Source organism: Mercenaria mercenaria, chromosome 4, assembly GCF_021730395.1.
Source record: "Mercenaria mercenaria strain notata chromosome 4, MADL_Memer_1, whole genome shotgun sequence".
Lineage (NCBI taxonomy): Eukaryota > Metazoa > Mollusca > Bivalvia > Venerida > Veneridae > Mercenaria > Mercenaria mercenaria.
Genome location: NC_069364.1, coordinates 21,675,015 through 21,689,083, shown reverse-complemented (window position 1 = coordinate 21,689,083; position 14,069 = coordinate 21,675,015). Strand labels below are relative to the sequence as shown.

Below are 14,069 nucleotides of genomic sequence, written 5' to 3'. Positions count from 1 at the left end.
AAACACTCGAAAATATGACCACATGTTAATTAGGCTATTTATAGAAAATCGATAATCAGCCGTGATACGGATTTCCTCAGGCGTTGCTACTGCCAATTAACACTAATTAGCGCACTAATTTCACTGTGGGGAATCACATGATCAAAATAATCTCTTAACCAAAGTTATATTTTGAAGAACATGAATAAATTTCCTGTCATGATAAGATATGAAATTTAAACATAGCCTATAATGTGACTAATGAAAATTGTTAAATTATCATGTAGTTGACAATAATGATAGATATCCTGTAATTACAAACACTAAGGAAAATAATAAGTGTCAGTTCTTCAGGTGTTCCGGATAATCAAAAGGTTACTGTGATTGAAATCTATGTAGTTTTAGGATACATGTATGTCGGCATATGATAGGCTATATTTTAAATTTACAGCAAAAGATTCTTCAATATTATCCCATCAGGCCTCGATCTTGACGGTAGCCCGGTAGCCCGAGGCTACCAGTTTTTCAGACGGACTACCGAATTTCCCAAGCTGGGTAGTCCGTCGGGCTACTAAGTTTTCAAACATGTTAATAATAAAAGCGTGAAATTTCACCGATTTATCTGATATTTCCTTTTAAATGACAACGATATTTTCGGTCCGCATAACACCGCGCGGGTCGGCCATTTTTCCGAAATTTAAATCCCTTAATTTTCACAATAATTACAAAAAGAACTTCATGAATCTGAAATGTACATCCTAAATACTAGCTTTCGTATATTTATGTATGAATTGATGACTTAAGATTTGCAATATATAAAGTAACTTTACAAAATTCAGAAATTACATCCCTAAAAATTACCTGGATTGACTGGAATTTACCCGCGAATCGTAAAGATATCAAAACGTCATGCCAGTAATTTTCCATTCCACGAGCACGTGCGACCTATCGTATCGCCGTTACTTAAATGTTTATCGACACGTACACAAAAAAAGCTTGTAGTGCATTCATTTTTTAATATAATCGCTTCAAATTTTCAGCACCGCTTTAGAAATAATACAGTTTGAATTCTATAACGATTTTAATAAGATGTCGACAGAAATGTAGGCAAAATTCAATAAAAACGATCGAAGTTTCATACAATTATTTGTAAAATTTCAAACAGCGCGATCTTAATTATTTATTTATTTCTAAAAGTAAATAAATAATACATACTATGGTCATAAAATTCAGACTTTTGACAAGACAGTACAAAAAACAGAATTAAAAAATCTTAAATAATGAAAAAGCGGCAGCAATTTAAATACATCGAGTAAAACAATTTTTGGCAAACAGATTTCTGCAAGTGCGGATGAATAGGTTACGGGACCTCGTGAACGTAAATAAAAACAATGATTGTTTTAAAATAAAGCAGTATGATGTCGCTGTGGTTTTTAATAAGTTTAATAAGTAAATGAATCTTTGTACATGTCTTTTTAGACTCGACACTATGTCAGATATTCTTTTCAAACAATAATGTAAATTCCTTGAGGGCAAATAGGTCACAGAGGTAGGATATCTACTATTATCGTTTGACACATTTACCTGTCAGTTTATACGGGATATTGCGCATTCGCTTTTAAAAAAAATTAAAGAAGATACTTTTTTACTGATTTCTTCTCAGCAATTTAAAGAACCGAGGCCGTACGATCAGACAGTGATGTGTCACATGGCGGGAAAAGATGACGTAATGCCATGACAATCTCGGGCAACTAAACCCATTTGATCTCCACTTTAGATGCCATGATACCGACACACTTCTTTTAGCTCTTTGAGGGGGTTTTAATTGATAATGAAAACAAGGCCAATTACTTGTTTATCAACAGAATAATTACCGATAATTGTTAATGTTTTTTTTTCGCTTTAAACACGGGTGGGTTGATGATGATTATTGTGTCCACGTCGCCCCGGACTGTGATAATAGGCTACATTTACTTGATCATAATGCAAAAAAAAACAAAACAAATACCGACCTACCGACCCTACTTTTTTTTGGCCATGCCACCAGAAACACAACATTTTTAGCTCGACTATTCGAAGAATAGTCTGGCTATTCTACTCACCCTGGCGTCGGCGTCGGCGTCGGCATCACACCTTGGTTAAGTTTTTGCATGCAAGTACATACAGCTATCATTTAAAGGCATATAGCTTTGAAACTTATTTATTCTTTTTCTAGGTCAATTACCAACCTCACTGGGTCAAGTTCCATAACTCTAACATGTATTTTGAGCAAATTATGCCCCCTTTTGGACTTAGAAAATTCTGGTTAAAGTTTTACATGCAAGTTACTATCTCCAAAACTAATGCAGATATTGAATTGAAACTTCACATGTGTCTTTGGGGTTATAAAACTAGTTGATAGCACCAAGTCCCATAACTCTGACCTTCATTTTGGCCAAATTATGCCCCCTTTTGTACTTAGAAAATTTTGGTTAAAGTTTTGCGTGCAAGTACATACAGCTATTACTAAAAGGCATATAGATTTGAAACTTATTTTTTCTTTTTCTAGATCAATTACCTACCTCACTGGGTCAAGTCCCATAACTCTGACATGTATTTTGGCCAAATTATGCCCCCTTTTGGACTAGAAAATTCTGGTTAAAGTTTTGCGTGCAAGTACATACAGCTATTACTAAAAGGCATATTGATTTGAAACTTATTTTTTCTTTTTCTAGATCAATTACCTACCTCACTGGGCCAAGTCCCATAACTCTGACATGTATTTTGAGCAAATTATGCCCCCTTTTGGACTTAGAAAATCCTGGTTAAAGTTTTACATGCAAGTTACTATCTCCAAAACTAATGCAGATATTAAATTGAAACTTCACGTGTCTTCGGGTTATAAAACTAGTTGATAGAATCAAGTCCCATAACTCTGACATGTATTTTGGGCAAATTATGCCCCCTTTTGGACTTAGAAAATCCTGGTTAAAGTTTTGCGTACAAGTACATACAGCTATTACCAAAAGGCATATAGCTTTGAAACTTATTTATTCTTTTTCTAGGTCAGTTACCAACCTCACTGGGTCAAGTTCCATAACTCTTAACATGTATTTTGAGCAAATTATGCCCCCTTTTGGACTTAGAAAATTCTGGTTAAAGTTTAACATGCAAGTTACTATCTCCAAAACTAATGCAGATATGGAATTGAAACTTCACATGTTTCTTCGGGGTTATTAAACTAGTTGATAGCATCAAGTCCCATAACTGATATGCATTTTGGTCAAATTATGTCCCGTTTCGAACTTAAAACTCTTTTGATATTTAACATTTCGGGTAATAATTTCCTGCTTCTGTGACAATATTTCGAATAGTCGAGCTTGGCTGTCTTACGGACAGCTCTTGTTGTAGGGGGGGGGGTGGGGGGCTAACCAGGCTGATCCATTATTGCAGTTAAATTTGAACAGCTACACTATATTTTAAAGGCCCTGGCTAAAAAAGAAAGTTTTAGAAGGGTAGTGCAAATCTGAACCCCACGCCTGGTATATAACTAGATACTGGTATAGGTCTTACTTTTTTTCTACAGTTTTCTCCCATAATTTCTGTCTGCTAGTTACTTGAATATTGTAACGTGGTTATCCACTTACGTTGGCTTAGCCTGCCCATGGATAGTGTGGGTAGGTTTGTTGCCTACCATTTAAATAACTGAATGTTTAATCAAGCATAAACTAAAATACATCATATTTATAAACAAAATGATTTCGGGCAATTAAAAATGTTTTCTGGCAAATGGTTTTCTTAACTTACTTGCCCGAAAGGACAATTGCTGAAAAAAATTAAGGTCAAGACTGTAATATATTTTTCTCTTTTCCAAAACGGGACTACCAGAAACCTGGTCGGGCTACTTGATTTCACAAGTTGGTAGCCCTGCTGGCTACCAGCAAAAGTAGGTTAAGATCGAGGCCTGCCCATATTATTCATATTCTTATTTTGGTTTAGAGATTATTTTGATCATGTGATTCCCCGCACTGTAATTTAGTACGATGATTTATGAACAGAACAGAACAGGACAGTAATTTATTGATATAACTTAAACATGTACAGTTCATCGTTATATTAAGAACAAAATATAATTAAACATGCTTTGCAATACGAGAGTGAACAAAACAAAAGAATATTCAGTTAAAATTCATTCAGTATTGTTTGCAATGTGACCTGCTATGAGAATCAAAGACATGTATGTTTTCTAAATAATATTCCCTCACGGATAATCTTCCTTCAGCAAATGTACAACATAAGATACTATATTAATGCATAGATACACATGTATCCGGTACAATTTCGTCTAACAAAACACGAATTATCAACAGCAGTGATGATATCAATACTCGCCTTTTTGAAACGACAATATGTCAGACTGTATCAAGCCATCGAATAACAGATTTGACCAACTTAAAAACTGAATATTGTTTTAAGACAGATTCTGCTCAATTCAGTCGCACCAAGAGTAAACCAACATAGTGCATTTGTGACCAGCATGGACCTGCGGATCCGCACAGTCTGGTCCATGCTGTTCGCTAACGGTTTCTCTAGTTGCAATAGGCTTTGAAGGCGAACAGCATGGATCCTGACCAGACTGCACGGATGCACAGGCTGGTCTGGACCCATGCTGGTCGCAAACGCACTATGTTGGATTTCTCATGGTGCGGCTCAAAATATCTGGATTGATACAAATATGTATAAAAATTAAAACGGTTTCGTTTCGCCAGTTACATAATTTATTTTTCGATTTTTTTCTCGGTCTGACTAAAGTTGCAAGTTTGTCTGACTTAAATGTCCAACATTTTTGCGAAGCCTGCTGTTATGTCTAGCGGGCTTTTGAGTACCGATATAACAGATGGAGTGATAATTAATGCGCCTCTTAAATACACGGGCTGCAGAATTGAAATTCTGTGGTGCATGTTTTGTGCTGTTTTCTTCCACAAAAATTTCATGAAAACCAAAGTTATCCGATAAGGACTAAATCAGTGTGTATATAATTAATGACAGGCACTGTCCAAAAGCTTTAGAAAGAAATCTTAAAAGCTGAATGGTTTGTAGAAAAAAGCTTATATTATTTATTTACAGTAAAATAATTTAAGTTGTTGTTTTCGTCACAAATAATCAAAAAGGATCAAAACTATTCGTTAAAGACAGAATCAGTGTGTATGTAAACAATGACTGGCAATGAAAAAAGGATTAATTTTAAAACCAAAGCTGAATATTTTGCCCCCCACCCCGCCCAAAAAAAGTTCTTTTGGTTTTTATTAAGAATTCCTCAAATGTCACTTTCTTTGTAATATTTTACACATTGATTAGCAGCCACCATCAGCGCTTTGAGCGCTTTGATTCATATGGTCAGCATTTTGTGGTATGAAGATATTCAGCAGAATTACGGCTCATGATTCATCAAATTTTATGATGTTTTGACCATTTTTTGTCGAGCCCGCTAGAAGACATAGTTGTGCAAATGGCTGTCCTTTATATATGTATAAGTGCATTCGTCTATCTGGAATGGCCAGCTCGTGATGAAATTGTGCACGAAGGGGCACCTGGGGTCTTCCTCCACCATTAAAGCTGGAAAGTCGCCATATGACCTAAAATTGTGTTGGTGTGACGTTAAACCCAACAAAATAAAATAAACTATCTGGAATGTTTTGTCCAGACAATAACTTTGTCATGCATAGAGCAATCTTGTTTATACAATAAAAAACCAAAACCTGTTCGGACCAAATCAGAAGTCTGGTTTTCAAAGGGTTCTAGTTTTCAGAGGATTTTGCACAGATTTGTGAGAGACATTTTATATGTTCATTCGTATTTATATCATATTGTATATATTAGTTTGTTTTTATTTGTTTTTGTTTTTTTTCAAAATCTGCATTGTATCTCTCTTATATTAAAGGTGGATAATCAGATTTTGGCCATGTAACGGATTTGTTCGAAACTTCAGCATCTGATCATTTACACTCATTTATGTTCACTTAACACTTAATACAAATTAGATTTTCACTGGAGGTATTTTTAAAATTTCATTTTCCTATCCTGGTTACAAAGATAGAGTTATTTTATCATAAGTATAAATTTGATAAACATACTTTGCCTAAGGAAATGTATAAATATTAGACATATTGTAATATATTTGTAAAATATTTGCATTAAAAATTATGTATTTAGATGGAATTCATTAGAAATGCAAGTTTGAAAAATTATTATTACCTCCCTTTGCCTATCTTGGTATCTTGGTTGCGCAACCAAGATAGATTGGAAATAAATGAATTCAGAAGCTACACACAGCTTTAAAACTTGCACTTTGGTTCATATTGTTCAATAGTTGATATGTCTATCAAATGCAAATGTAAAACTAGACATTGTATCGAAATAAAAAGAAATACCCAGCTTTTTATATACTTTCATATTAAAGGGGAGTAATTACAAAATTTTATAAAAATGATAAAATATACATTTCAAATAGGAATCTAACTGTATGTAATCGGTCTTTTTGTTCCTTAAATAATTCTCTACCAGAATATACAAAAATTAAAAAATGTCATTAAATGTTGATTAAATGTGATTGACCACCTTTAATAAAATCTGTGAATAGATCATTTGGAAGGTATTAACTTGGAATATAGGCAGGTGGTGATGAGAAAATGTGCTTTAGTATCATGTAACCACAACCGCACAACCCCACACACACCCTGCTCTCCCCCCCCACCCACACACACACACAATGCACACACCTCTTCTTTAAATTTTGCTTTTTATGCCCCCGAGGCATATTAGTATTCAACTGTCCATTCGTTCGTTTGTTTGTTTGTTCGTCACAACGTTAACTTTTTGCATGAAGGCACTTTACTCGCGTACCACTGCACCCATGGCCTTCAAACTTCACATGCTGATAGTAATTATTGAGTACACGACCCCTACTGATTTGGGGTCACCAGGTCAAAGGGTCAAGGTGCTGCGGGGGCATTTGTCACCATTAGTGACAGCTCTTGTTTCAATTTTGCTTTGGTTCTCCTCTGATATAACCCTTGAGAACCCTCGAGGTGTATATTGCCCGCTTGGCGGAGCTCTTGTTATGCCCCGAAGGTGGGCATAATAAAATTGCACTGTTGGTCTGTGTAAATTCTTGTCCAGGCTGTAACTCTGCCATCCATTAAGGGATTTCAAATAACTTGGCAAGTTCACCATAATGAGACGGCATGTCATATGCAAAACCCAGACATAAAGCTCCAAGGTCAAGGTCACAATTAGTGGTAAAAGGTTAATAGTGTCTGTTTCGTGTCCGGTCCGTTACTGCCATCCATATAGGGAATTTGAAATAACTTGGCATAAATGTTTACCATAATAAGCCGATGTGTCATTCGCAAGACCGAGACCCCTTGCTCCAAAGTCAAGGTCACATGTAGAATTGGAAGGTTAACAGGGTCTGTTTCGTGTCTGGTTCATAACTCTGCCATTCATAAAGGGATTTTGAAATTACTTTGCATAAATGTTCCCCATAATGAGACGACATGTCAAGGTCAAATTCACATTTAAAAATCAAACTTGTCAGGTTCATAACTCTGCAATCAGTGAAGGAATTTTAAAATTACTGAGCATGAATGTTCCCTATAATGAGATGACCTGTCATGCACAAGACCAAGACCTCGAGCTCCAAGGTCAAGGTCGTACTTCGAAGTCAAAGGTTAACAGTAATTGTCTGTTTCTTGTCTGGTCTATAATTCTGCTATTTATCAAGGGATTTTAAAATTACTAGTCACTAAAGTTCCCCATAAAGAGTTCATTCATCATTTGTAAGAAACCAGACCCCCTACATCCAAAGTCAAGGTCCCCTTTGGACATTTTATTTACAATTCTTGTCTGGGCTGTAACTTCAACATTTATAGTGGGATTTGAAAAATAATTCGAAACAAATGTTAACCATATTGAGAAAGTGTGTCCCGCTTATGACCCGTGTCTCTCAGGTCAAGGTCAGAGAATGATATATACCTAAACTATTCTGGCATATTTTTCGCAGACAGCTGTAGCATTCTTGGGCCCACTTCTGGGGCATTTGTCACTAACAGTTACAGCTCTTGTTGAGTCGGCTAAACGATGAAATCGTTTTGACGAGTCCTTGCTATCCAGCGATTCTCTAAGTCTAAATGGACCAAATAACACAGTGAAGGGATGTAGTTCCATTAGATTTCTCAAACTTCAAACAGTTCACTGCATGAATGAAGTTAAGTTGTGTGAATTCCCTTTGCTATGACCAATATACGATGTAATCTGTCATATTTATGACTTGTAATTGTGCAATACTCGAATGTAACTCATTAAGCATAAATGTGCATTTTATGAATTGGGCAGGCTTACAAAGCTTGCGTAACATCCAGCGAAAGACAAAAAATAGTTCCACAGGGCTCCAGATAAGATGCGTATTAGCGTAAATTACGTATAGAAATAATGCAAATACGCATGTCTAATAATTTCTAAGCATATAAAAACGTATATAAAATTACAGAAATGCACACAATGCTTTTTTAAAAACAAAATCTGAATCGTCTGGATGCATTAGGTAACATAGCCGATCCAGATCAGCCTTAATTCTCCCACATTGAACGTATACACGCATCGTATGATTTCTATAAACTTTGCGTGGGTTTCTACACACACACATGAATTTTGCAGTCAGTAAACGGATAAATTATCGGAAGAAGAAGCTCTTACTGGTTTGTTTAGTTACTACAGATATTAAAAATGATTTTAATTCTTATTTTTCGAGAAATAAACAAATCGGCGAAACATTAAATTGTATTTTCTTGTAGTTTTTGAAATCGAAAGTAGATCGTCTATGTTTGGCGAAACGAAACAACTTTTTTATGAAAAGATTTAAATAAGAGGTAATTTAACCGTAAACTTCAATGTCAAATACTGCCAATTGCTGCTAAATGTCTTCGTATCATCACAATTTGTAAAATATATTGTTCAAACTGGAGAAAAGTGTAATCGTATCTGGATATAATATTTTGGGTAAATATCGAGCTGTGTTATGAAATTTTAAGAAAAAAACTAAAAACAAACTGAAACTGGTAGACTATACTGTCAGTACATCAATCATTAGCCGACTCAGGCCATTCAGGCCTTTGATTTTTCTTTGTATGAGGTAGGGAAGTCAATAATAATTATTATTATAAAACTCTTCGAAATCCTCTATTAAAAGTTTAAACTTTCTACTTCCTCTTTCTGTTTTCAAAAGCAGGAAAACTAAGTTGTTACATCCCTTTAATAAAATAGTTTGACTGACATGTATACAACAAATTGGCAGTTGCTTGTCATGACAGACAAAGGTCATTAAAGCAAACAAAATGAAGAAAAAATTCTCTGGAGAATGATGTTCTCAGTTGAATGAGACAAATTACATTTATTTTTTACTTGTATGAGCAATTTCATCTGCAATAACAGATATATAACTAATGAAATATTTATTAATAAGTATATTTTAGCTGTTGTGACTCTTACGTGTCTGTGGTCTATCATGACCCAAACTGTTGTCTCACATTGTCATTCACAACAGGGGTATTAATCACTACAGTGATAGCTCTTGTTCACTCAGATACACTAAGCGTCACTTCACTATCCAACATTGAAAAAGTAGGATCTTTTTGTAGAACTTTAGGAAACGAGGAATTGTTGGTTTCTTTTAGCTCACCTTCAACTTAAAAGTTAAAGGTGAGCTATTAGTACAGGTGATAGGTGGCTGGTCAGGCATCCATAGTCAATTGTCCACAATTTACATAAATATCTTCTCTGAAACTACAGTTCAGAATTTTCCCAAACTTGGTCCATTGCATTCTGGCAAGATTTTCTCTCAGGTTTGTTCGAATAGTTTCAGTTGGCCCCTTTGAAAGAATTCTTCTCATGAACGGCTTGATAGAATTTCATCAAACTTGGTCTGTAGCATCATTATAAGGTCCTCTTCCAAATATATTGAAATATGGATACTTAACCCCTTTTACAGGCTGCTAGAGTTAAAAAATGGAAAAATGTTAAAACAGCTTCTTACGAACTCATTGATGGATCTTCTGGTCTGTAGCATCATTATAATGATGGTCCTTTGTCAGTTTCTTCAAACTTTGGTTACTAACTTGGCTCCATTGATGGTCCAGTAGAGCTACAAGTAAAAATACCTTTTAATGACTTAATCTTACAAACCTGTAGCATCATTATAAGGTCCTCTCTTGTTGTTGTTTTTTTGCAAACACTAGTTTATTGCCGTTTGTAGTGGGGGGGGGGGGGGGGGGGGGGGGGTGCACTTGCACAGGGGAGTTGTCACTTTTTATACGCCCGTTTGAAAAACGGGACGTATTATGGGAACGCCCCTGGCGGGCGGATGGGCGGGCGGGCGGGCGGCGTCCACAGACCTTGTCCGGAGCATATCTTCTACATGCATGGAGGGATTTTGATGAAACTTGGCACAGTTGTTCACCATCATGAGACGGAGTGTCATGCGCAAGAACCAGGTCCCAAGGTCTAAGGTCAAGGTCACACTTAGAGGTCAAAGGTCAAATTCAAGAATGACTTTGTCCGGAGCATATCTTCTTCATGTATGGAGGGATTTTGATGAAAGTTGGCACAATTGTTCATCATCATGAGACGGAGTGTCATGCGCAAAAACCAGGTCCCTAGGTCTAAGGTCAAGGTCACACTTAGAGGTCAAAGGATACAAGAATGAAAAATTCAAGAATGACTTTGTCCGGAGCATATCTTCTTCATGCATGGAATGATTTTGATGTAGCTTGGCACAGTTGTTCACCATAATGAGAGGGAGTGTCATGCGCAAGAACCAGGTTCCTAGGTCTAAGGTCAAGGTCACACTTAGAGGTCAAAGGATACAAGAATGAAAACTTTGTCCGGAGCATATCTTCTTCATGCATGAAAGGACTTTGATGTAGCTTGGCAAAATTGTTCACCATCATGAGACGGAGTGTCATGCGCAAGAACCAGGTCCCTAAGGGTAAGGTCAAGGTCACACTTAGAGGTCAAAGGATACAAGAATGAAAACTTTGTCCGGAGCATTTCTTCTTCATGCATTGAGGGATTTTGATACAACTTGGCACAAATGTTCACAAGCATGGGACGGAGTGTCATGCGCAAGAACCAGGTCCCTCGGTCTAAGGTCAAGGTCACACTTAAAGGTCAAAGGTCAGATACAAGAATGACTTTGTCCGGAGCATTTCTTCTTCATGCATGGAGGGATTTTGATGTAACTTGGCACAATTGTACACCATCATGAGACGGAGTGTCATGCACTGGTCCCTTCTTTTGAATTACTTCCCTTTGCTGTTACTATAAATAGCTTATATTGTAACTTTTTCATTACAAGTCGTAGGGAAAAATCGAGACCACTTTTCTGTAGTACAACATGCATGTTACATCCAATTCTGAGGTGTATTTTGAGCTATCTCTACCTGGTAAGGATTTTTGTGTGGACTTGTAATTTTTTTTTTTTTCGATTTTTTTTTTTTTTTTTTTTCGATTTTTTTTCTCTTTAAAGATTAACTTCCCTTTGTTGTTACTATAAATAACTTACATTGTAACTTTTTTATAATTGACCGTAGGGAAAAACCAAGACCACTTTTCTGTGGTACAACATTGATGTTACTTTCAAATTTTGGGTGTATTTTAAGGTATCTCTACCTGGTAAGGATTTTTTTTGTGGACTTAGAAAAATAAAAGAATTACAATAATTTCTAAAAAAAAACAACATTGTAAACAACTAGAAAATTAAAATTCCATTTGCAAATACAGGTGCTAGTGTAAACAAATTTGCTGTGACGGGCGTATATTGTGACATTCTGCACCCTTGTTCCTTATATGTATACACTGGAAACATTAAAAATGTTCTTTTACGCAAGTGAGAGCTTTAGGGTCACTGATGCTCTTATTTATAGAAAATACAGTTGTAACCATTCATGATACAGTATGTCATACAGATATTCAAGGTCAAATGGTAATGTTCAGGTGAGAGAGTTTGGGCCACTGTAAACCTCCTGTCAATATTTTACTGTATGATTTTAGATGACTATTTGCCAGCGGACAAAGCAAGAAGGTCAAGGTTATGTCACGCAACGTTTGTTCAGATGTGGGAGGAGATAGATACACAAATACAGGTATATTTTCTTGTGAGATACATATAACAGAGATGTTCCATTAGGAGATATATATGGTTAGACATACAGATGTGTTCCAATGTGAGAAATACAGATGTGTTCCCTGGCGATATAGATAGATACAGATGTGCTCATTTATGAGGTAGGTATACAAATACATGGATGTTTCAGTGCAAGACATACAGCAAAATATGGGTGTGTTCCCTTGTGTAATAGCTACACAATACAGGTATTTTCCCATATGAGATAGATACACAAGTACAGGTATTTTCCCATGTGAGATAGATACACAAATACAAGCATTTTCCTTTGTAAGATAGATACACATATATGGAAATTTCCTTTGCAAGATAAATACACAAAAACAGGCATTTTCTCTTGTGAGATGGATACACAAATATAGATGTTTTCTCATGTGAGATATACACAAGTACAAGCATTTTCCCATGTGAGATATATATATACACAAATACAAGTATTTTACTATGTGAGGTAGATACACAAATACAAACATTTTCCCTTACAAAGAATTAAATTTCCCTTTGCGAGATGAATGCACAAATATAGCCTTTTTATACGCCCGTTTGAAAAACGGGACGTATTATGGGAACGCCCCTGGCGGGCGGGCGGCGTCCACAGACTTTGTCCGGAGCATATCTTCTACATACATGGAGGGATTTTGATGAAACTTGGCATATTTGTTCACCATCATGAGACGGAGTGTCATGCGCAAGAACCAGGTCCCTAGGTCTAAGGTCAAGGTCACACTTAGAGGTCAAAGGATACAAGAATGAAAACTTTGTCTGGAGCATTCTCTCTTCATGCATAGAGGGATTTTGATATAACTTGTCACAAATGTTCACCATCATGAGGCGAAGTGTCTTGCGCAAGAACCAGGTCCCTAGGTCTAAGGTCAAGGTCACACTTAGAGGTCAAAGGATACAAGAATGAAAACCTTGTCCGGAGCATTTCTTCTTCATGCATAGAGGGATTTTGATATAACTTGGCACAAATGTTCACCACCATGAGACGAAGTGTCATGTGTAAGAACCAGGTCCCTAGGTCTAAGGTCAAGGTCACACTTAGAGGCCAAAGGTCAGATACAAGAATGACTTTGTCCGAAGCATTTCTTCTTCATGCATGGAGGGATTTTGATGTAACTTGGCACAATTATACACCATCATGAGAGGAAGTGTCATGCACAGTTCCTTTCTTTAGAATTACTTCCCTTTGTTGTTACTATAAATAGCTTATATTGTAACTTCTTCATTACTAGTCGTAGGGAAAAATCGAGACCACTTTTCTGTAGTACAACATGCATGCTACATCCAATTTTGAGGTGTATTTTGACCAATCTCTACCTGGTAAAGATTTTTGTGTGGACTTACAATTTTTTTTTTGGATTTTTTTTTTTTTTTTTTTTTTTTTAAAGATTAACTTCCCTTAGTTGTTACTATAAATAACTTATATTGTAACTTTTTTATAATTGACCATAGGGAAAAACCAAGACCACTTTTCTGTGGTACAACATAGATGTTACTTTCAAATTTTAGGTGTATTTTAAGGTCTCTCTACCTGGTAAAGAATTTTTTTTGTGGACTTAGGAAAACAAAAGACTTACAATGATTACTGAACAACCACAAAATTAAAATTCATTTGCAATACAGCAGCTAGAGTAAAGAAATTTGCTGTGACGGGCATATATTGTGACATTCTGGCACTCTTGTTGTCTTGTGAGATAGATACACAGATACAGGTCTTGCAAGGTAGATGAAATAATTACAGGTATGTTTCATTGTTAGATAGACACACAAATACTGGTATGTTAAGGGAAAAAATACAGGTATTGCGAGATAGATGCACAAAAACAGGTACGGTGCCATGTGAGGTAGCTACACACAATAAAAAATAGTT

The 14,069-nt window shown here is 36.0% G+C and overlaps 1 protein-coding gene across 1 annotated transcript in view; it reads left to right on the top strand.

Annotated features, from left to right (window-relative positions):
• Positions 1-14,069, top strand: part of LOC123551158 (origin recognition complex subunit 3-like) — a 106,871-nt gene that overhangs the window by 26,890 nt on the left and 65,912 nt on the right. Inside the window, exon 3 of the mRNA XM_045339880.2 lies at positions 12,064-12,155. Within this exon, the coding sequence (XP_045195815.2) occupies positions 12,064-12,155 (92 nt within the window). The remainder of the gene's footprint in view (positions 1-12,063; positions 12,156-14,069) is intronic.